This window comes from Gallus gallus, chromosome Z (genome assembly GCF_016699485.2).
Source record: "Gallus gallus isolate bGalGal1 chromosome Z, bGalGal1.mat.broiler.GRCg7b, whole genome shotgun sequence".
NCBI lineage: Eukaryota > Metazoa > Chordata > Aves > Galliformes > Phasianidae > Gallus > Gallus gallus.
This window is the reverse complement of record NC_052572.1, coordinates 66,516,912-66,540,614: the sequence shown is the minus strand read 5'-3', so window position 1 is coordinate 66,540,614 and position 23,703 is coordinate 66,516,912. Positions and strand designations below refer to the sequence as shown.

The following is a 23,703-nucleotide window of genomic DNA, read 5'->3' as shown; positions in this document are numbered from 1 at the left end:
AGCACGCATACGGTATATTTATGTTATATATATGCACAAGCATACGCACGCATATCATAGCGCACATACGGTATGCGTCTTATATATGGACACACGTGCATGCAGAGAAACAGTTATTTTAGGTAAGGAACAGTTTTAATACGTGTTCAACAAGCTTAAAAAAATAATTCAGAGTGGACCAAAGAGTGCTAGCATGGGGTGTGCACACAATGAGCTCCTCTGCAGATGCAGAACAGTGGATGCCTGCCTGCACCAGTCCTCCTGGAGAAGCCAGTAAGAAAAGAAAAGAAGAAAGGAAAAAAAGGGGTAAAAAAAGCCCAAACAACAATGTGTGACTGATCCATCAGCTAATAGTTCCCCCCCAGGTCCTACAGCCTCCAGCATGCTGCTCTGCACAAAAGTGGCCTCCTGAGAAAGGGCAGTGCCATTTGATTCCTCTGCACAGAAAGTCAGATGAGGCGATGACTTAAGTCTTGGCCGGGGTAGAAATAAACAGCTGAAGTTTAAGAATCACAGGACTAAGTTGGAAGGGACCCCCGAGGACCACGAAGTCCAACCCCCATCTCCACACAGCACCACACAAACCCAAACCCTGTATGTGAGAGCGGTGCCCAAATGCTCCCTGAGCTCCTGCAGCTCGGAGCTGTGCCCGCTGCCCTGGGGAGCTGTGCCTTTCCCTAAGCTGTGGGAGTGGGAGCAAGGCTGAACAGTTTTTACTTTATCCAGTAGAGGGCAAACGCGCCCAGAAAACTAACGATTCATCCAAGGGAAAAAAAAGAATCCACGAGGAAATCCTTCAGGGATATCAGCTGCAAGCACTGCACCGAAGCAATTGCAAGGCCGAGGGCTGGAGGTTTAAGCTACGTGCCTGGGGTGCTGAGTGCCCAAGCCATGGGAAGACACTTCAAACCGTGCCTCTGAGCAAGGGAGAAATAAAACCACTTATCAGGGCACCGTCACTGCCTCAGAATAAGAAATTAGAGGCTGCTCTGTGGTTAGCAATGAAGGGTAAAAAAAATAAGCATTGTGTTGTTTTTTCAATCTTCAAATGGCAACAGGCAACTACTAGGAGACTACTGAGGCCTATGTAGGGTAGACTACTGAGGCCTATGTAGGGTAGACTACTGAGGCCTGTGTAGGGTCAACAATTAAGAGAAACACAGAAAATTATTGTTTTCCCTATGGGATAAGGAAATTCAGATTAAGAACAAACAAACAAACAAAAAAGCCAATTCAGCACAAATTTCAAACTGAAACCAACACCGTCACAGAGCAGTGATACACCCAAGAGAGATCTCCTGAATTTGGCCTGGTTTATGGTAGCTGAAAATAAAAGGGACTTCACATAATGTACAACAATTCCTGGTCAGTGTCTTCCTCGCTGGAAGCCATCCTGTTGCAATGGTCTTTGGGGTGTTTTAAAAGCCAGGACTGGGGAAAACCTGAGGATTTCTGCTTCAGATCAGTCAGTTACTGAGTCATGGGTGTCTTCCCGTAAACTCTGTTAATGCACTACCATGGCAATCTCCCAGAAATTAGGAACGTGAACATGTATTAAGAAGTGTTTTATTGTAGAGATCACAAAAAATGTTCCTTAATATTGTTTTTGTTTGTTTGTTTGTTCGACTGATTGATTACTATGGCGTTTCTGTATTTTTCATCATAACATCAGTCATCTTTACTCTTATCTGTAGTATGTTAGAAGCTAAGCTTGTCCCGCTGACCACTGTGAACTTCCAGTGTGCTGCTTCTGGACCTCCACCGTGTAAGCCAAAGTCACAGAACTGCTCTGAAGAACTGCTTGAAGGACAAGAAGAAAATAATGAAGAACTATGGTTCTTCCACTGCTTTCCCCTTTTAAATTGGGTGATGTGCTTGGAAACACACCTTCCATTTCTGCCCTGTTCTTGTCCATCTGCACTATTGCTATGTGACCTAGAATGAAAAGAGGATGTTCGGAACAGTGATAGTGACCTACAGCTGGTTCACACATCACTCTGCGTGATGATGTACTGCAGAAATAACAAGGCAAACTTCTTTGTTCTGGGTGAGCTTGGTGGCTGAGAGTGTGGCATGGTGTGAGGTGAAGATGTAGGTGAGATGCTTCCTCTAATGAAGCTAACTACAAATGCTTGGCAGACCTTCCACTTCCTCAAAGAACTGATCAAGACTAGAAGATGTGTTAGATGGTACAGCTTCTGTCACTTGGTCGAAAGCTGAAAAGAACCAGTGCTTGAACGTTGTTTGATGGCCACAACGCTGTAAAGAACAACAAAAACACAGGTTACTAGAGAGCTACCAAGCTACCTTCTCAAGACTACTGTTTGCTCTTGCTGAGCCTTTAGGTTAAACTTGTGTTTTTGTGGTGTCTGGTGCTGGCTGAGTGCTGATGCACTTCCTTTTGAGAGTCTGCCAGCTGCTCTGTAAGTTACTGCCGTGTGTACAAGCCATGAAACGTACCATTTGTTGTCTTTCAGGTTTTCATAGAAATGTAGAACAGCCCCAGGTACTTTTAAAGACCATCAAGTCCGACCTTTCATGGGAAAGATAAGTTGCTCTTGTGCTAAAAACTTGTTGAAATTATAACTCTTAATCACTCTGTAGCTGTGCCTTTGGGCAATCTCACTGCATCAGAAAATACGGCAAAAAATAGTGTCTTTTTTGCTATATGGTAATCGTTTCTCTTTGAAAGAAGGACCTGAGGGATGCTCAAAGTTATTATTTTCTATCACAGTGAGCAAGTAACCTGTAATGGATGTAAAAGAGGTAGATAATTTACTTTGTGTAGGATTATTCCCTCACTCTACTTACTCTTATTTTTGCAATATCTAGCACTACATTTGTGCAAAGGCTTTGCCCCATGGGATTATTAGCTCTAAAGCTCTGCCAGATATTTCTCCTACAGCAATTCATGTTACATAAAACAAAAAGGAGATGGAAAACAGTGGCTTAATCACTCGCAAGTCAGATTCTGTGAACTTTCCTGGTGTTCGTTGTCCCACTTCCACAGATTTTTTGTTTTTCTTTTTTCAGAGGTTTTGCAGTTGTCTTTTGAAATAATAATAATGAACAAAATAATTTCCTTTTCCAATCAGAACTGTGCAAGTAAGACCTAGAATCATGAAGCAAGTAGAAAACACGGCGTGCCCCTTTGGGGAAAGCAATTCCTATTCCTTACCTTAAAGGGAGGAGACTCAGGCAGCCAGCCAGGAAAGACAGAACAAAGCAGAAGCCACTGTGCCAGTTCAGCGTGCTTTGGTAGATCTTGTTGTAGGCTGTGGATGTCACTACTCCCGTGGTGACTAAGGACAGCTGCAGCAGGACAAACACCTTACCTGTAAAACAGAAACGTTGTTTGTCATCAGGGAGAAAAACGCCTGCTGTGCCACCTGTGACATCCAAGTGAATTATCACCACCACTGCACGGAAAAGCGAAGTGGACGTGGCTTAACAAGGGCCAGATTGCACGAGCTTACATATGCTGCTGTTCTGGAGCAGAGTTAACTAACTCTTCCTTAAGGCATAGGACAAAGCTGCCTGCTTAAGCAGCCTAGGTTTTGAGCTTGCAATGAAAAATTGCAACCTCAATTGCAATTGAAAATAAGTGCTCGTTTCTATATGATATGAAAAGGCAATATATTCAGGATAAGAGAGATCTTAATCAGCTCCTTCCCTCGGCCAGAAGAGTCATCCATTGGGCCGAAATATAATAACACCTAAAATGGAGAGCTGTATGTGAGTGTGCGATGTGTAGTGAGGAGGAAATTGAGTCCCATTCGGAACTGCTTGAGGACAGCCATTTTCACTGAAGTGCACCTTTCTGTTTCTGTTGTGGTAAACAGAGAAAGGGGAGCAGTCTGATCCTCCTGGAATGCACAAACCAGGAGCACATTCAGGGCTTTCTGCCAAGCCTGTGCCTGTGCAGCCTTCTCTTCCTGTGTGGCACCGGTGGCCATCACCTGAGGGGGCAACGCAGTGACCCGAGTGGTTTGTGCTCCTGGAAGTTTGGAATGCTGTGGCCATATGGCAGAAGGGAAAAGAATGACTATGAGTGGCTATGGGCTGTGTTTTGAGGATGCATGAGCAGTCACAAGGCTGAGGTGCTGTGTGGGTGCTTGACTATGCCAGTGGTTGAGGTGAAGATGGTGGCCACCAATGTGCGGTGGTAAAATCCATGCATTTCACTATTTTCTAATACAGTGTCAGCAGAAAAATTAAGAATAGCTTCTTCCATTTCTCTGAAACTGTCATTTTCTTATGTAAAAGCCATCCTTTGTTCATTAAATCATGTTCTGACAGGAATCGATTGACGAGAAATGTTTGGAGACTTATTTAGGGACCGTAACTGAAAAAAAAAGATGAAATAAATCCATCATTCCCAAAACTGGAAGAAGCCAAATACAAACTGTGAGTGCCACTGTGCTTCAGCCCAACATGCCCTCTGTTTTCCCTGGAGCACTGTGTTCTTGAGCAGTACCTCAGATGTTATTTTCCCTGCCTCTGAGCTGCACACTGATAGTAATCTCTTGAAACGTGTACTGAAAATTCTGTGAATAAATGATGAAGCAACAAGGGAGGAGAAGCTTGGACATGACAGGCTTGTTCTGCAAGTTTCTCTGCTCCTCCCTTCCTTTTTGTGGCACCAGATGTTATTATGCAATGCACAGATTGTAGTGAAAACTTGCCTTTCTTTTTTGCACCCAAACGGAGGCATTTGACAGTTTTTTTGATTGGTGGGGTAACTGAAACACTTACCATAGGATGATCCTTCAACATGCTTGGACAACATGGACCTGATGGTTGGTAAGGGGATGAGGGCAAAGAGCATCACTGCTCGAGCTGCAACACAGTAAATACATATGGTTATCATCAGTACCTGCTTCCCGCCACATAACACAGCACCCGCTGCTTTTGAAGACTGCATGCCTCTGGCATGGGCAGGGCCTTTGCTTCACCTTGTTATGTCCCCTCAGCCTCAGAAAGAGGTTAAAATCTGCAGGAGGAATGCAGGTCCTTGCTTCATCCAGGTGGCAGTGGATAAGCCACCAACTGCTCCATCTAGCACAGGCACTTTGCCTGAGGCAGCTGTGATCTCTTGGACTTGACCGCTGGTTCCACAGCACTCTCCTTGTGGTAGTGAGGTGGACAATTCAGGTCTAACCATTGGAGAGAGCACCCTATACTACACAGCCTGGACAGGAACACTGCTTTTTCTCCTGTGGTGCTTCTGGCTCGGCCTGAGAGAAGACCTTGTCCACTTCTAGCAAACTAAGGTGTTTCTCCAACACAAGGAGTGTGCATCTTGCAAACCCAGTATCAGCACTTCTTGGTGACAGACTTAGGGCTAGACAAGCATTTTTTAAATTCTAATTTTGTCTTTTTTTCCCTCTGTCTAATTGCCTAATGGATGAAGAAACCTGGTAAAAATTTAGCTCATTTTTTGGCTCAGTACAGAAATAATATCCTACCATGTCTTAGAATAACTGTGGTTAATTTTCAATTTCTCCCTTCTTGTAGAGGCAGACAGAAAAACTTCTTCAGGTCATTTATCTCGGATCTTTTCCTCACTTTAAGAAAAAAGATCCCAAAGCTGTGCAAGAAAGCCATACTCCTTCTGTTAGTCAGGTATGAATCACCCACCTCACTGTCATCAGGGATACTTTCTTGGCTTTTGGTTTCCTGCATTCCTGAAGAGGCTGCTTCCCCAAAATAAACTTGCCCCAACTATCATTACCTGTCCCTTAGTCATTTATATACAGTGTAAGATTTGTATAGTACATTGTCATAATATTTTATTTGCTAAAGCAGCTCCAGGTTCTCATATAAATTCTCCCATCAGTCATAAAAACCTTAGTATAATAAAAATAAATGACATATTGAGGAGATCACTTAGCAGGAAATCTTTCACAATTATCTTCCATTGTAGCCTTAAGTCTTACACCTTGAGAAACAAGTGCTTCACATTATTGGGACAGTGTTGTCTGGCTGGTACTGGTAGCCTGCAACAGTTCCTGCCCTACCACATTCTGAGCATTTTTCTCCCACTCAGATCTGGATTGTGACCAACTGACAAATTTCAAGTTAACTAGCCTTAAACTGAGCATAGACATGAGCACGTGCCTTCTCCGGATATTGATGTATGCTGTACAAGAAAGGTGTGGGGAGAGGGCACTTGAGGAAGCTCAACTCACCAATGTAGAACAAGAAAGTCCACCGCACAAAGGCCATGATGAGAATGCCAGCACTGAATGACACCACTCCGATCATTATCATGGTGATGTCCTTAAAGTACTTGGAGAACACAAAGACCCCCAGGAAGCTGGTGATGAAAATCACGTACCCAGCAGCGTTGCCATGGCCAATCTCCACGGCATTCCAACTCAAAGGCTCCCTGATCAAAAAGAGTGGAAGTACATTCATTGCACCAACCACGGCAAGATCATAGAGGATTGCTGCCACAAAAAGCATAACGATGATTAGTCTTGAGGGTGTTACTGGAGTTCGGTTGCTGCTCTCTGAAGGCTGGGCACTCTCTGCTCCTCCTGTTTGGGCTGGTAGTTGGCTGCCAGAGTCCTCTACACTCTTGGCTTTGTCTGGGCAGGAAGCTGCTGACTTGGGGACTGTCAGCACAAAAGCACTGTAAAGGAGACAGAAAGCATAGCAAGCAATGCTGCAGCTCACCAGCACAGTGCCCTCTCGATAGTGATAGCTGAAGCCAACAAAGAGGTAGCCAGATGCCATGCTTCCCAGAAAGCCCGCAAGGCCATACACCATCTCAACAATGATGAGCCGCAGAGACCTCCTGCTCTCAGAGGATCCCAGAGATCCCAGAGCCATTATGCCTGCCCAGAATGTGGTGAAGCCACCCGTCAGTCCATTGAAGGCTGCAGCCCCATACATCACCTCAATCGGCCAGTCCAGCAGGATCAGGAGAAGCAGGAGAGATTTGGAGCCCAAATAGCCAAGAAGTGAGACACAGATGGGGATCTTCCGATGCACCTTGTCCCCCAGCTTGGACAAGCCATAGGCTGACACCAGCGGACTCAGACCCAGGACAAGGTTGTAGATGACATAAAAATTAGAGACAGCCTTCTGCTGAGCATCTTCCATTACATGGGAAGGGGCAGTTGAATTAGTCTGGTTGTAGAAGTTCTTCACCACCAGCAGCAGTGCCGTGTCGTAGAAGGCACTGGCCACCTGGGAGCCTGCGACCACCGGCTCAACCCATGTTCTCATTGCCATCATCCCCACCATGGTGCAGATGGCCACCTGTAATCAGGGAGTGAAGAGAGCTGTTTTCCAAGAGATGTGCTGGAGGAAGTAGCGTTCTCAGAAGTTCTGCTCTGGATACATGCTTGAAGTGGAGCGGTGGAAGGAAAATAAAAGGTCTGCCAGGTTGCACAGAATCAGAGTTGTGCAAGAGGCAACCCGGCTGGGAGGATGTTTGCACCTCACCTTGGTACGTATGTGTGCATTCGCATGCACATCCCTGTGCTGCTCTGCCTGTGCTGCTCTGACCTCTGTCTCAGGAGGCAGAGGCTTTTGTATGGAGACGCCCTGTACTCACTGGCTGCTGCTGCTCTTCCTGGTGCAGCTTCAACAAAGATCATATGACCCGGGGGGAATTTCTGTCACCCACTTTAGGAAGTGAAAATGGTCATGTAGTTGCTGCTTTTTTTCTTTCTCTTTTGGCATCCTTCACATGCCAGAAGGCTCTCAGGGAAATGATGTTCATGCCTGACGGCAGGGATAAGGGAAGGCTGAGTGCTTTTCTTGCTAGGTGATTCATGAATTCCTCTTCACTCCATTCCTTTCCTCTTTTTCCACACAAACGTGGTGCTGGCTCTGTGGCTCTCAGCTGCTCCCCTTTGCCCTGTTGCTACATCATGCCTCTGATGTCATTGTTGTTTCAATAAAACAAGCAGGAAGTTACACCAAAAAGAAACAATGAAAAGAGAAAATCCTTATTTTTCACAGCCTGCTTCCCAGTCCTCGTGCTGCGTCCTTGGACTTTACAATGTGGGAATTTTCAAAAGGAGGAGGAAATTCCCAATGCTACCACGGCACTGGCAATGGCCACAGAGCTGCCATCCATGGTTTCCATTCTGTGCGTTGGCATGGAGTCTCAGCTTGCAGCCAGCCATACACTTTACTGCTGCTCCACGCTCTGGGTCTGCAGGAAACACTCAGGGGATGCTTGGCAGCTTCAGAAACACTAAGTGAAATGATAATGATCTCATCCTGCGCTGGCTGAGTGATTCATAACAAGCAGAATAGCAGTCTGCTCTGGGAAGATGCACGGTGATGGCTTAAAAAATAAATTAATGATTAATTGCACAAACCATGTTAAAATCCCCATCTGTTGCGCTCTGTGTTGATTCAGGTGGCATCGGCTCAATGTCTGTGTACTCGTGGCTCAAGAGTGGCATTTTTTCACTCTTAGTACAATTGTGCAATACTTTTTTTGTTTTAGGTTTCTATTTGAGGGAAAAAATCCCAAGAACTAACATAGGAAGGAATGGGGAATTTTCTGCTAGAATGACTTGCTGCTACCAGAGAATTACAACCCCCCCCCCCTTTTTTTTTTAAACAGGCCAAAAGACTTGTAGATAATTGCAGAATATGTTCTGATTTGTTCCAAATGTTTGGTTTATTTCTTATCAGGTTTTCTGCAGAAGGTGTTTCCTTAGTTTTTCTTCCTTCTCTCCAAACGCAGTAATGCTTCCAGAGGATGGAAATTCCAGGCAGCCTTACTGAAAGCCCCACAGCAGCAGTCTGGGACTGGTTCAGTCAACAACTGCAACCAGAGTATGGACACTTTTCGCTACGACCTGGGCGCCCCATCTTTTTTTCCAGGTATTAGAGGGAAAGAGAAATGGCTTCATCCCACTCTAGCTTTGATGTGGGACATTGGTAGTCTTGTCATGCAGAGGAATTCTGTGAGCACTGAGCTCGAGAGGCTGCAGATCTTCTCGGCTCTTGAATGAGGGATGCTTTCCCTCCGCACTTGGTGGCACGTACAGGCTGCCTGGCTTATTCATCTGACACTCTTGACATTTAGGTGATACCGTGCTATGCTCAGTGCTATTCAGGCCCAGAGAGTTAATGAGCTGTGCTAAATGCCATTAGTGATCTCATGAATTGCATATGTATTTCCAGGACGTTCTGAGTGCTCGTTCTCATTAAATGTGTTTTTAGAGCTAGTTCTCATAGAAGGGTATAATTTTATGTCAGCAATTGCAATACAAGAGTAACACAAGTTTAACTCAGGCTGCATTACATATCCTACTGCAAAACGCTTTGTGTGAATACCACATTCATCTGATACACAAAGACTTCAGGATTACCATTCTCCATAATCAGCTTTTCCACAGGGCTCAGTTCTCATTTTACTGATATTTAAGGGGTCAATTATGTCTCCTCTAGAATTTAATATTTGTGCAGAATTAGCACAAGGAATCCTTAAGAGCCTTAAGAGAGTGGCTCTTGACATTTAAAAATCATCTACAGAATGAGGTTAGTTCCAAGGCAAAAATGCATTGCTGTAAACTGCTGAAACCCAGTGGTTAAAGGCAACCCATCCCACAGCCCTACGGCCTGGGGACCATGAGGCGAGGCCAGCACCAGCTCCTCTCCACGGAGAGAGCCCTGTGGTGCACTGATGTGTAGTGTGGTGAGGAAGGACCAGTGGGGACACATGGAGGAAGCTGGCACTTGGAGAGTAGTGTCATGCTTTCACCCTCTGTAGTTATAGTTCTGCTCATTTTTCTCATTTCAGAGCTCTCTCCTTACCTGGTCAGAGTCTCCTATGGGATTCTTCCCCTGCTGGACTGACAAAACCCAGCACCCTTTACATGTGCTTTTTGTTGAGTCAACTGCGTTTTAATTTAGCTCAAGGAATTTAGGTGATTTAGTGCTGACACTTAACTGTATTTCTTAACATAAATCCTCTGCATGAAGATAGGAAAAAAGGCTCCTTGTGGTATCCAGTGCTTGCTTAATCAGCTGGACTGCAGAACAAATCCTTCTGTACTTCTCAGATAAGACCCAGATAATCCTTCTGCTAAGTGCTTTTTTTGTGTGCAGATTCTACTTTTCATTAATATTCACCCCTTCTTTTAAATTGTCGTCATTCTGCATGGGTTTGGCATGAAGCACTGCACTTCAAGAGTGTACAGGTAGGAATGGACTTAATGTAACTGTTTGAATTAGAAGGGACCCCTAAGGCCATCTAGTCCAACTCCCCTGCACTGAACAGGGACACCTACAGCTCCATCAGGTGCTCAAAGCCTGGTCCAGCCTGACCTTGAGTGTCTCCAGAGGTGGGGCATCAACCAGCTCTCTGGGCAACCTGTGCCAGAGCTTCATCACCCTTATTGTAAAAAAAAACTTCTTCCTTATATCCAATCTAAATCTCCCCTCTTTTAGTTTGAAACCACTTCCCCACATTACATCACATCCGACCCCATTAAACAGTCCGTCTCCTTCTTTCATGTAACTCCCCTTTACATACTGAAAGGCTGCTTCCAGATCTCCCCAGAGCCTTCTCTTCTCCAGGCTGAACAGCCCGAGCTCTCAGCCTGTCCTCATAGGAGAGGTGTTCCATCCCTTGGATCATTTTTGTGGCCCTCCTCTGGACACGCTCCATCAGGTCCATGTCTCTCCTCTACTGACATCTCCCCATCCGGACACAGTACTCCAGGTGAGGCCTCACTAGCTCAGAGCAAAAAAGCAGGATCACCTCCCTTGCCCTGCTGGCCACGCTGCTTTAGATGAAGCCTGGGATACAGTTGGCTTTCTGGGCTGTGAGGGCACCCTGCTGGCTCAAGTCCAGCTTCCCATCCACCACAGCTGAGTAGTGGGATGAAATGAATTATCCCATAATGGCAGCTTAGTCTTCCCTTGTTGAGGATGAACAGTTTAGAAAGATGAAATAAGCACAGCAAAAATATGACTATTAAAAAAGTTCACTACTGAATGGAGTACAGACAATAATCTGTAAAAACTGAGTTCAAAATCAAGGACTGTCCTCCTCCTCCACATGCTCTCCAAAGATACTCAGAAATGACTTTGGTTATATAATTTACATTTTTTGTTTGTTTGTTTTGGTTTGTCTTTGTTTTTTGTTTTTAATGTATGTCTATAAGCATTTACAGCTGTAGTGAGTGGGTACTGAAAAGCCTACAAACATTCTTTGAAAGAGATGTCTGAGCAAAGACATTCAGGGTGACTAAAATCTCAGTAGAAGCGTGTGTGAGCATATTTGACTTTGGGTCTATGAGATTGGGAAGTGAAGTGTGGACATGAGCTAGAAAAAGGCTTTATGCAGTGCCAGTGAGGAATGCTGTGGCAGAATAAAGAAGGAAAAAGAAGCAGCAAGCTTTACCCCCATCCTGTGCAAGGAAAAGAGAAGCACTAATTATTCTGGGCTGCGAAGGCAAATCTTGACCTTAGATGTGAAAGAGAAGAGAAAGGTTGGAGAAGAGGCTGGATGAGAGCACTGTGATTCTTGCTGAGACCATGCTCAGGATGACTACATTCTTGGGAAAGCAGGTCAAGGAAGAGGGAAAGGGTGGTGAGCAGGGATGCACCAGCTCTGAAACAAGGGCTTGGAATGTTATCTGAGCTGTCCTGTTCTGCTCAGCTAAGGTGGGGCCTTTCCTGGACTTTTGCTGGGTAGCTCAGCCCTAGCCAGGGGCAATTGGATGGCATGAGCACCTCTCCAGAGGCATACAGCTCAATGCCATCCAGAGGAGGCCTTGGGACAGTGGAGAGGAAAAGGTCTGAATCCACCCAATTTCCAGAGTGAGAGGTGAAGGCAACCAAGAACACTATGAATGCTTGAAGGCACAGACTCTGCCTTCTGCTGCAATAACTGTTAGTGCTCTGTTTGACCTTCCTCTTTTGAGGACAAAAGATAGGACATTTCTGTCAAGTTTTTTTTCTTTTGCAGACAACCTTGTGCAGAAATCTGGCCATTTCCACCCTTTAAATCTCAGGTTAGCCCTGTGTATGGCCAAGTTCACTTCTCAAAGGCAGGTAAAGGGTGGGCTGAGGTCACTACTGAAGGCCCTCCCAGTGTTCGTGGTGGGCAAGTCCTAACTGCTGCCGTGAAGTCTCTGCGCACTCTGATGTGCTGGATCCTGAACAAAGAAGCTGGCAAGAAAGGTTGACTATGGTTTTAGTCACAGTGTGTTTACATTTTCCAAGCAGTGGAGAGCTGCAGATACTGCGGCACACTGGTGACGCTTAGGAGCTCTGCCACCTTCTTTTTCATGTGGCAGCTCTTCCAGCTGAACTTCTGCAGCTCAAAGTCAAGCCAAAACAAATGTCCAAGTCCAAAACTTGAGTAGAAGTTCTCAGACTTCTTCCTGGACTGTAGAACTCCAACTGCTTGGGGCTGGGCAGATCCTCCATTGCACTCAGTGAGTACTGCACCAAGGCTTTTGGCAGCTGCCCAGCACAGCCCGAGGTGGTTTCAGGGTGGGAGGCCGTGGAATAGTGGCATCACTTGTGTGTCACTGCTTGTCTCACTGTGGTGGCTGAGGACTTCCAGGTGACCTCTCATCACGAGGAGAGCTAGCCCTGCTTGCTAGCAGGTGCTGCAGCCACACCTAGATAATCACCTACCCTGCAGCCTGGAGGATGGATGCTTGTTTGAGTCTGGCAGAGTGGAAAGGTCCCTGAGACAGCAAGGCAAGGTGGTAGCATTGTGGCATGATGGAGTGGACCTGGAGCCTGTCTCAAATTGGGTGTACTATTGCATGATAGCGTACGGCAGGCTACAGGGTACTGCCCCACTGCAGGGTGTTTGTGGAGAAGGGTGTGAATGGGGTAGTCTGCCCTCCATCTGTAGTGCAGGCATGGCAGGAGTCCCTCACCAGCAGGGCTGCCCAGGGAAAGCACATGTAGATATGTCAAGGTGGGTCTCATTGTGTGCTGCTTGGGAGTGAGCATCCTCCTAGGCAGACAACAGCAGAGGGGGAGAGTTGCAAACAGGCTTGGTAGATCTGGTGAACTGGTAGGGTTCCAGTATGTGTGTGAAAATACATTAACAGGACTAGAATTTAAGAAAAATCAGAGCAAAATTTTGGAGTTGAATAACGGGATGATGGGTAAAGTGTACCAGGGATACAAGAAAGTCTGGGCAGCTTTCCAGCACTATTTCTGCTGCTAACTTTTCCCAAGCTGCAGTTCTTCAATGCCTAGCAAGCGTGAACAAATATATACACGATATTAAATTTTAAGCTGTGTGGCAAGACAGCTGCTGTGACTGGCATTTGCTGTTCCCTTTTTTTCGCATTTCAGCTCTCTAGGACACTCAAAGCCTAGCCAAGATAGAGTTTGGATGTTATGGCCTGTTGTGTAACTACTGAACCACTGGCTAAGAGCAGTGCTGCTGCTACCTGCTGCAAAACTGCTTTTCCTGACAAGCTCCTCTGCGAGCTCTCACACCTCCTGCTCTCTGCACAGGAGCAGGGGGAGGCATCCCCCCAGCACTTCACCCCTTTTCCAGTGCTGCCCTATGCACTTTGGTCACAGGTTGAGTACCCTGCCCTTGGACATTGCCTCCTAGGTGCCTGTGGGAGCCACCAAGGACTCATGACCAAGGTAGAGTAGGGCAAGGTGGGCAGATGGATGTGTAGGGGCAAGGCCAGAGTGATCTCTGATGTTTAAAAGCACAGTGATTTGGTATTTCTTCTGTGCAGGAAGGAGATGAGAGATTAAGAAAGCTCTGAAAAATCAAGCCTTTTAGGTACTGAAATGCTGTTTTGATCCTTTAGTGCTCAGAAGCACTAAATGCTTTAGAAGTATCTCAATAACAAATTCCTTGGAAACATCCTGCAAAGCTCAGGCAAGCTATATTGACTTATCTTCTGATTTATAAGCTCAAGGAGCCTGCATATCAGTATATTACGGGATGATGCTACAATCCAGCTATTTCCTGACTCCCTTTTCCTGAAGGCTGATTCAGCGAACAGCGGCCAGGGGTCACTTGGGCTGATCCCTGTCCTGCACCACTATTGTCCAGGCCTGGCAGAGTGTGAGACCTGTGCTGTAGCTGCCAGATTTCTGTCTGCTTCCCTAAGAGCTTGGCTAACTATGCTTCTTGTTGCACAGCATCCAACCCTGCTCAGACATGGCAGGAGCTTGCTTTCAGCTTGCTTCAGAAATGGCTCCCTCTGTGAATACATTCCTATCAGCAAGATTTTCCTCTATTTGTCTTTCTGTTTTCCACTGTTTATAACTCTGCCTTCTGACCTGCCATACTTAACCCCTGTTCCTGCCAAAATTTTTCACTTTCTTTATATAGAAAGTATCATGACTTGAAATTAACTTCCCCATTGGAAACAACCCTCTCAAACTTATACAAGATCAGCATCTCTGGAGCTCCATGTGGCTGGAGCTTGGCAGGGCTGTTTTCCTCAAACATGGAGTTAAAGGAAAGCTGTAATCATGTTCTTTTTGGCATGAGTAATGCAACCAAGAGACTTTGTTTTACCTTGCTCTGTCCCAACACACATCCAAATCAACCCCAGAGGTCGGTAAGAGAGCTGTGGTGTGGGATAAGCTCTGGCTAAGGGCCTTCTCCGTCCCATGAGGCTGATGCAGGATAAGATCCCCATGAGAGCCACCTGATCTTGCCACCTGGAAGCAGCTGTGTTTTGGGTGAAGACAGGATCATATCGAAATTAGGAGGGAACAGAAGAGGCAAGGAGGTGGGAAGGTACAGAGAAGGGTACTGCTGCTGAAGTGTGTATCCTCTGTGGGCTGGTGCTGTGTTGCAAAGCAATGCTTCTAGAGGCAAACAAGTGAGCAAGTGCCCTACTTTGCACCTTTCCCTCTTCACCCTAATGAAGCAGGGCTGAGCCTTCCTGTCTCCTCCACAGAAGGTGGAGTGTCACCTGGGGTGACAGGGTTGTTGGGAAAGTCAATTCCCATTGTATACTAGGAAATTCCACATTTCTCCATGGGGCTGACACTTCACAGATACTCACAAGCTCTTTCCTCCATTCTAATGATAGGTTATTTGCCTGTGAAGCCTTGCAGGAATGCTTCATCAGGATTATGTCACTATCTGTTTTGCTACCACCTTCCCAGATCGGTGTCTTTCAGTAGTGGCTGGAGGACTTTGCTCAATTTAACACGTGGCAAGGAGATGCTGCAAGAGGTAGATACAGTTTAGTGGGTGTAGTGGTGATGGGATGGACTATGTTTTAGTGATCTTTCCCAACCTTTACGATTCTGTGATTCTATGAAGTGCTTATTGGGGCTGCTTGAGGAGGGCTTGCTGGGTTGCTAACACAGGTGATGTCTTTGTGTGCTGGGCTCTGAGATGTGCCAAAGCATTGACTCTGCCTTGTCTTTCCCAGTAGGCACTTTACAGAGGGAGAGTCTCATGCCTCCCTCCATCCCTCTGTGCAAACACTGTGCCTTGTATTTTGTCTGGGAGGATTTGTGCAGTGCTACTGTAGGCTGAGGTGGCTCCCCATACCTGCATCCCACCCTCCAGATGTCAGCGCTGCTGCATGGTTCAAGGGCTGCTATTCCGCAGCCTTCTGATTTTCTTCATGGATTTTTCCCCTCTGCCACTGCCCTGAGTAGGATTGGAGTGGAATCGAAGCTCCTAGTGGTGCTCCAGCAACTAATGCTTATTATGAAATAATAAGTCCTCTTGGAGACACAACTGATGAACCTGTGGGTATGGTGTCCAGTCAATCAGGGCTCAACCCGAGCTAGCAGCAGATCCTGTGCTTTGGATGGCATTTTTTTCCTTGTTAATGCTTGGTCTCTGTTGTTTTTTGATGTGTTTTTGCCATGGTGCAGTTGTGGTAAGGTGCTGGGATACGTGCTGATTCTGGGGAGCAGTGTGGGGCTGGGCTGCCTGCTGCCAGTGGCCTGCTGGACTGCCGAGCCTCATCAATTCAGTAAGGTCACTGAAAGTCATTTCTAGAGTTTAAGTCTGTGGTGATATTTCTAGCTCAGGTCCTGCCTAGTCACAGCTCTCCTTTGCTATAGCTTGTGGTGCCCAGGTCTGGCTTACTGATACTGCATGCTCTGCTTTTATTTATTTTTTTTTTCGGTGCACTGATCCCACAAAGTTTGCTTTGTGTTCTTGCCTCTGCCTCAGAGGCAGAGGCAGGAGATCTGAGGCAGGGATTGTGCCCCGTAAACAATGAATAGAATGGCTCTTTTGCAGACCTTAAGTACTTACAAAAATACTCTAAAGGTTGGTAAATGTCACTTCGGCCATGCAGTGGGGTGCTGGGGATTTTAGCTGTCCTAAGTGTTTCTTAGTGGACAAATATGAACAGCTGCTAACAGTGGAATTTATTGCCAAAATTCCCAAGCCACTGCTGCCCACGGACGTGACAGTACTCATTTTGCAATCTCTAACTCTGCAATGTTTGCTAATGGGAGAGGAAATCCACAGGGCTGCTCTCTGCGGGCATTTGGATTTTGTGCCTGGAAGGAGGGGGGGCTCCGATTAACAGTGGGAGCAAACAGAAGGCTGTGCTGCCCTTCAACAAGACCTGAACAGGTGGGTGAGTTGGGTAGAGAGGAACCTAATGAGTTTCAACATGAACAAGTCTATGGTCCTACATCAGAGGGGAATAAACGCACACATCAGTACAGGATAGGGAATGACCTCCTGGAGAGGAGCTCTGCAGTGGACAACATGGTGAGCGTGAGCCAGCAGCATGACCTCTTAGCCAGGAAGGCCAATGGCATCCTGCAGTGCATTAAAAAAAGCACAGCCAGCAGGTTGAGGCAGGTGATCCTTCCCATCTACTCTGCCCTGAGGAGGCCATCTCTGGAGCACTGTGTCTGGTTCTGGGCAGGAACCAGGAATCTCCTATAAAAAGTCCAGTGGAGGACCACAAAAATAATTAGGGGCCTGCTGCATTTCCTATACAAGGGAAGGGTGAGAGGCCTGAGACTGTTCAGCCTGGAGAAGACTGAGAAGAGATCTTATCACTGCCCCTAAACATCTAAAATGGTGGGTGTCAAGAGGCTGGGGCCAGGCTCTTTTTGGTGGTGCCCAGTGACACGACGAGAGGCAATGAACACAAACATAGGAAGTTCCTTCTAAACATGAGGAAGAACTTCTTTACAGTGAGAGTGACAGAGCACTGGGACAGCCTGCCCAGAAGGGCCGTGGACTCTCCATCTCTGGAGATATTCAAGACCCACCTGGACGCTTCCCTGTGCAACCTGATTTATGGAACCTGCTTTAGCAGGGGGGCTGGGGGGGATCTCCAGAGGTCCCTTCCAACCCCTATGATCCTCTGATTCTATGAAACTGCTGCACATGGCCCACTGAGAACCCCACTGTTCTCAGTCCCCAGGGGGCCGTAGCCAAACAGCGGAATGCCCCCACCACGGGGGGACCGTGCGCCTGCTCCCACTGTGTCCCTGCCGCTGCTGGATAGAAACACAAAGCAGGCTTCTGTTTTAATGAGAAAATAATTATATACTTGCATTGTAGGCCTCACAGTCACTATAAAACAGAAGCAGGATAACATTGAAGTGGTTAACATACAGAAAGCCAGGTACTGTTGAAGCTGTTCGGTGAGTCATGACAAGGATGCCGCCTTCCTGTTGCCAAACCAAGTGATGTTTTTCTGTTTTCCTTCGGACGATGTCAGTACGGAGCGAGATGAAGCCCAAACTGGCAGCCTTTAAAACAAACCGTTCAGAAAACCTGCACTGTAACCCCAAACTGCTTATAATCACAAATGCTAATGCTTAACTATTTCTCAATACACAGTTTCATTAAAACCAGTCTTTGCCACGGGAAAGGATCTGAGCGCTTCTTTTGCGGAGACAAAGTTAACTCTGCAATAGTGCTCCTTGGTTGCGTTGGATATAGTTATATATAGATAGATATGTATTACTGGCGTATACTTATAAACACCTAAGCCTGGTAGCATGCAAATGAAATAACAGAGAGGCGAGTGTGCTGCACAGCACCCGTGCTACCGCCGCACAGAGTGTGCGCTGCTGACAAATGCCCATAATTTCTGGAAGAGAAGAACACTGCTGGCTGCAGTTTGGCTGCCTGGGGCTGGCGCGTGCCACTGCCATGGGGAGGAGAGCGGAGGCCCCCGGTGCTCCTTCCCCACAACCGTGCCCCTCGTGGAGGGCAACCCGGTTTGCGCTTCTAGGACCAAGGGGCAACAAAGCACGAGGAGGCGTCTTGAGATGGGTGACCAATGTCAGCCGGTGTGGGAGGAAAGCAGACCTCCGGGTGGAGGGGAATACAGATGTGCCCCCGTTTTGGGGAGCATCGTCTGATGCGGGGCCCTCTGCTCAGGGCACCTCATCTCACAGCAAACAGGTCAGCAGGGCCTTCTTGAGCTCCACGGCACGGAGGGAGACAATTCACAGAGCTCATGGGTGCTACAGTTCCCTGAAAATGGGCCTCAAAATGTCCACAGGCATGCTGGGGGGAATTGTGGGGAGTAATATCGTTCGGTTGCAAGCGCTGTGTTGGTTGAAGAAAAGCACCAGGAGGGTGTTCACAGTATTGGTACTTATGAGAAGTGAGCTCGCTGCTCCAAGACAAAGCAGCGCAGCAGGCCATGAAGCCAAGGAGAGGCTTGGGGGAGGACCAGCACTGTGGTTTTTAAAAAGAAGTCAAAATAATCATTGCTTGTCTATAAAAAAGGCAGAGCGTTTTATATAGAAAAAAGCTCAGCATTTTTTGTTGTTGTTGTTGTTGTTGCCTCCCAAACTTGTTCATTTCTGGTCCAGAAATTATGGTTCCCAGTTCTAAAATACTCTTATTGTATTGCTTGCGTGAAAAGAGTAAACCCGCAGCCTCTATACTACATACAAATACAAAGCACAAGAATAAATACCACATTTCTTTTCCTAATTGTCAGCTTACAAAATTGGTCAATACTTTGCAATTGTGACTCATGCAAATACCATGTTGGGTCAAATTTTGATATCACAAATACTGCATTAACTCAGTGCCTTGTTTTTATATCCCCTTTCAGACAAAGAAGAAAAAAAAAAAAAAGAAAGAAGAAAAAAGAAAAAAGAAAGGAAGAAAGAAAGAAAGACATGAGCACTCACCCCTACAGCTGGTACACAGCCTTGGAGAAAACCCGCACACACACACACACTGCCACGCGTATCCTTGCACACGCACACGCGCCCCACGCACACACAGATGCACACGAACCCCTGGCGGCTGATCCCGGGCCAAAGCAACAAGCACGGGCCCCGTGGTCTGCTTGCAGCGCTGCATGCTCTGGTTGGATGGCAAACGTCATGCTTCCCCCCCTGCCTGCCTGCCCCCTCGCTCCCTCCTGCCCCCAACTTCTTGTTGCCCAGGGACCCGAAGGCTCCCACAAAGCACTCTGCTCCAAAGGCTTTTTATGTCGTATAAATATAGTGAAAGACGTAGCTCTCTTTCCTCTCTATCTCATACCTCTTCCTAGGCCAAAGTCTGGCTCGGTTCGATTATTGCCTCATTTAAAAATTAAATGTCCTTTATATGTATTCATTCCCCACTACCTTTCTGCTTCAAACTATCCGTCTCCATCAGTTATCCACATGCGCCATTCTTTTCCCCCTCCCCACCATCAAAAAATAGTTGTCATCCACTAAATACAGACTTTCTATTTAGAAACTTTGTTAGGTAAATATGATCTGAGAACCTGGAGCTCAGGTGATATTGCAAGCATATAGGATCCTAAAGCTAAGGTGATCCATTTGGCTTAGCTCTCATCCCCATCTATTCCACTCCTGAATTGTGATGGCTTGTGTTTGCAACACAAGGGCTGTATTTACTGAGTCTGCTGGATTGTACATTTGCAATAGATGCTTCCCTGTTTATTTGTGTTTTTGTTTTGTTTTTTTTTCATTGAAACAGATAAATTACTAGATAAGGGGCGCAGACCCCCCTCCAAAAAACCCAACCCCGCTCCAATCCCAACCCTGAACCTTTCGGTCCCCTCAAAGAAACAGCATCAGAGGGCGATGTTGTCACGCTGCGGGGGCGATGCCGATGTGGGTGCAGACCCTGCGGTGCATCCCATGGTTCCCCAGTCCTGCAACCCCAGCATCATTTCCAGGGGGGGAAGCAGGGGTGGGAGGAGGGGGCGTTTTCCGAGTGGGCTGTTCCTGTTGTTTTAGAGTTGCCGGGAGCTGGATCGTTTCTGTGTCTGTGTGCATCATCATCGAGTTCGTTGTGTATTTAATAAATATCGGATTAAAACGCTGCTGCTGCTTATTTTTTTTCCTTTTTTTTTCCCCCCCCCCTCCTTTCTCTTTCATATTTCCTTTTTTTTTTTTTTTTTTTTTTTTTTTTCCCCCCCTTCTTTTTTTTTTGGTTCTGCGGGTGCTGCCACACAGCTACTCGTCCTCCTCCCGGTTGGCGTAAATGCCGGCCTCCCAGCGCAGCGCCAGCGCGCTCTTCCTGCGGTTCACCCTGGTGGCCTCCAGCACCTGGAGGGACAGAAGGAGAGGACATCCGTCACATCGCTGGGTGAACAGACACAGGAATCCACACAGGTGTTTTATACGTAGAGAGGCATGTGTGCATATATATGTACACACACAAAAGCACGCATACGGTATATTTATGTTATATATATGCACAAGCATACGCACGCATATCATAGCGCACATACGGTATGCGTCTTATATATGGACACACGTGCATGCAGAGAAACAGTTATTTTAGGTAAGGAACAGTTTTAATACGTGTTCAACAAGCTTAAAAAAATAATTCAGAATGGACCAAAGAGTGCTAGCATGGGGTGTGCACACAATGAGCTCCTCTGCAGATGCAGAATAGTGGATGCCTGCCTGCACCAGTCCTCCTGGAGAAGCCAGTAAGAAAAGAAAAGAAGAAAGGAAAAAAAGGGGTAAAAAAAGCCCAAACAACAATGTGTGACTGATCCATCAGCTAATAGTTCCCCCCCAGGTCCTACAGCCTCCAGCATGCTGCTCTGCACAAAAGTGGCCTCCTGAGAAAGGGCAGTGCCATTTGATTCCTCTGCACAGAAAGTCAGATGAGGCGATGACTTAAGTCTTGGCCGGGGTAGAAATAAACAGCTGAAGTTTAAGAATCACAGGACTAAGTTGGAAGGGACCCCCGAGGACCACGAAGTCCAACCCCCATCTCCACACAGCACCACACAAACCCAAACCTTGTATGTGAGAGCGGTGCCCAAATGCTCCCTGAGCTCCTGCAGCTCGGAGCTGTGCCCGCTGCCCTGGGGAGCTGTGCCTTTCCCTAAGCTGTGGGAGTGGGAGCAAGGCTGAACAGTTTTTACTTTATCCAGTAGAGGGCAAACGCGCCCAGAAAACTAACGATTCATCCAAGGGAAAAAAAAGAATCCACGAGGAAATCCTTCAGGGATATCAGCTGCAAGCACTACACCGAAGCAATTGCAAGGCCGAGGGCTGGAGGTTTAAGCTACGTGCCTGGGGTGCTGAGTGCCCAAGCCATGGGAAGGCACTCCAAACCGTGCCTCTGAGCAAGGGAGAAATAAAACCACTTATCAGGGCACCGTCACTGCCTCAGAATAAGAAATTAGAGGCTGCTCTGTGGTTAGCAATGAAGGGTAAAAAAAATAAGCATTGTGTTGTTTTTTCAATCTTCAAATGGCAACAGGCAACTACTAGGAGACTACTGAGGCCTATGTAGGGTAGACTACTGAGGCCTATGTAGGGTAGACTACTGAGGCCTGTGTAGGGTCAACAATTAAGAGAAACACAGAAAATTATTGTTTTCCCTATGGGATAAGGAAATTCAGATTAAGAACAAACAAACAAACAAAAAAGCCAATTCAGCACAAATTTCAAACTGAAACCAACACCGTCACAGAGCAGTGATACACCCAAGAGAGATCTCCTGAATTTGGCCTGGTTTATGGTAGCTGAAAATAAAAGGGACTTCACATAATGTACAACAATTCCTGGTCAGTGTCTTCCTCGCTGGAAGCCATCCTGTTGCAATGGTCTTTGGGGTGTTTTAAAAGCCAGGACTGGGGAAAACCTGAGGATTTCTGCTTCAGATCAGTCAGCAGAAAGCAAAGATGGATGCCAGGCTGAGCTCTGAGCCCAGATTCCCAGTCTAGCAGCTGGGACCACAGAACCACCACATGTACCCATAGATGGGACCATCTGCTGCCACTGCTCTCTGAGTGTACCTGGAACACAACCTGAGATGGGGTGGCTGGGCTCTGGAGGGATCATGGGGTGGGCAATTGGCTCATGCTTAGCCTGATGGCCTGGGCTGGTAACATCCATGAAAAAATCAACATGATGTAAGTTGTTGTACTTGGGTAATGTGACCAGTAGGTACACCAGAAGAGAGGATCTGGAGTGCAGAAATCAGAGTGAAAGAGAGATGTGTACCAAGACAGGGAGGGCTGTAAAACTGCCCTGTAAAAAACTGCTGCACCAATCTTCTTGTTGCAGCTCTGGGTTCTGCTGAGATCTTCAGAGGCTTCTCCTTGACAGATTTCATTTCAAAAGTTTTTGGGGCTTTGGAAAAAAGGTTGAAACAGCTATCACCATTGAGTACAAGATTAATTTGTTTACCCATCCTGGAGATGGAGATCGATCTGTCCTAAATTTTACTCTGACAGGCATAACAGTATTTGCTTTATTACTGGTAATGAGAATAAAGAGCAAAATATAGACATGCTTTGGTCCATAGTATATTCCCACCACCTGGCACCGAGTGAAACTGACTACTGTACTTTGCAAGCTGATTTTCACTGTACAGTGGCAGCAAAACCAATGTGGAAGCAAACAGATTTTTCTGGACCTTCATGTACTACTAATTCTTCCCATCTGGACCTGGAAGAACTAAAAGCAACAGGAGTGAGAAAATGCAGAGATCGGAGTGTCTACCTTCTGCCATCTCCGTGCAGAAAGACACCTCCAGGGAAGCACATCAGGCACAAAGAAGTAACAGAAAGCCAAATGCTTCAGCACACAGCTAGAGCTACTGAGTGATGAACTGCATCGGCTACTTCAGCACAAAGGTACTTTCTGCACTGTGCCTGCTCACCTTAAAAAACTACGTTACCAACTACAGCATGATTGGTATTTAGCAAAGTCAGGTTAATGCCAAGTATATCCAATAACGCTCAGAGCTGTAAGGACAAAAGCAGCTGTTTTTAAGGATGAGTACAACCTCCACTTGTGCAGGCACATGGTTATCAGCAGTCCCTGTAGAACTGCACAAGGATGTGCTTTTAACACAGACTTGGCTCTTGTGGTAGCAGCCTGCTTTGTGGCCAAGCTGGAAAGGCACATCTTCTCCCCTTCCTCATTCAGGCACATCGCCTTCCAGCTCACTGCTCCTCATGCCAGTACCCTTCCACAAGGCAGGCACATTGAGCCTGCCCCTGAGCTCCTGCCCCTCACAGAATGTGATGTCCTGACCACTACTGTGTGTGAAACAAGCTTCTGGAAGCTCCTACACTGCTCAACTCTCTAGAAACGCTCCACACAAGGATCAGTCACTGCTCACTCCCAGCAGTACGATAAAACCCACAATAAATTAATGAACAGGGGAAGGCATAGTTTTTATTTTTCTTTACTCTCCAGGACAGGTGATATTCATGTACCCGTCTTGAGGCGCCTGATGTGGAGAAGATATAGCATGAGATGGGGAAATAGTGGGAGGTATGAGTATGTAGCACAATGCTGGTGCTGGGCAGATGA

The 23,703-nt window shown here is 46.6% G+C and overlaps 2 protein-coding genes across 19 annotated transcripts in view; both read right to left on the bottom strand.

The window, feature by feature from the left end:
- Positions 1–1,550: 1,550 nt before the first annotated feature.
- On the bottom strand, positions 1,551–7,515 carry LOC121106434 (thymic stromal cotransporter homolog). Its single transcript, XM_004949513.5, has 5 exons — positions 7,456–7,515; positions 6,192–7,269; positions 4,756–4,839; positions 3,179–3,335; positions 1,551–2,259 (listed from the first exon to the last, which is right to left on the bottom strand). Exons 2-5 carry the CDS (start codon positions 7,252–7,254, stop codon positions 2,202–2,204), a joined length of 1,362 nt encoding a protein of 453 aa, XP_004949570.1. The 5' UTR covers positions 7,255–7,269; positions 7,456–7,515; the 3' UTR covers positions 1,551–2,201.
- Positions 7,516–17,455: 9,940 nt separating this feature from the next.
- PALM2AKAP2 (PALM2-AKAP2 fusion) overlaps positions 17,456–23,703 on the bottom strand; it is a 248,857-nt gene continuing 242,609 nt past the window's right edge. For all 18 annotated transcript variants that reach the window (NM_001396576.1, NM_001396577.1, NM_001371548.2 and 15 more), the window contains one exon: positions 17,456–20,463. In NM_001396576.1, coding sequence (NP_001383505.1) covers positions 20,371–20,463 — 93 coding nt within the window. In that variant the 3' untranslated portion in view covers positions 17,456–20,370. The remainder of the gene's footprint in view (positions 20,464–23,703) is intronic.

What these genes read in the sequence shown, in the direction of transcription:
- LOC121106434 (XM_004949513.5), bottom strand. Translation starts at nt 7,254, where the DNA reads ATGGTGGGGATGATGGCAATGAGAACATGGGTTGAGCCGGTGGTCGCA. An exon ending in GACTTTCTTGTTCTACATTG is followed by an intron (nt 4,840 to 6,191) that starts GTGAGTTGAGCT and finishes ACTGTGTTGCAG; the next exon opens with CTCGAGCAGTGATGCTCTTT. An exon ending in TGTTGAAGGATCATCCTATG is followed by an intron (nt 3,336 to 4,755) that starts GTAAGTGTTTCA and finishes TCTGTTTTACAG; the next exon opens with GTAAGGTGTTTGTCCTGCTG.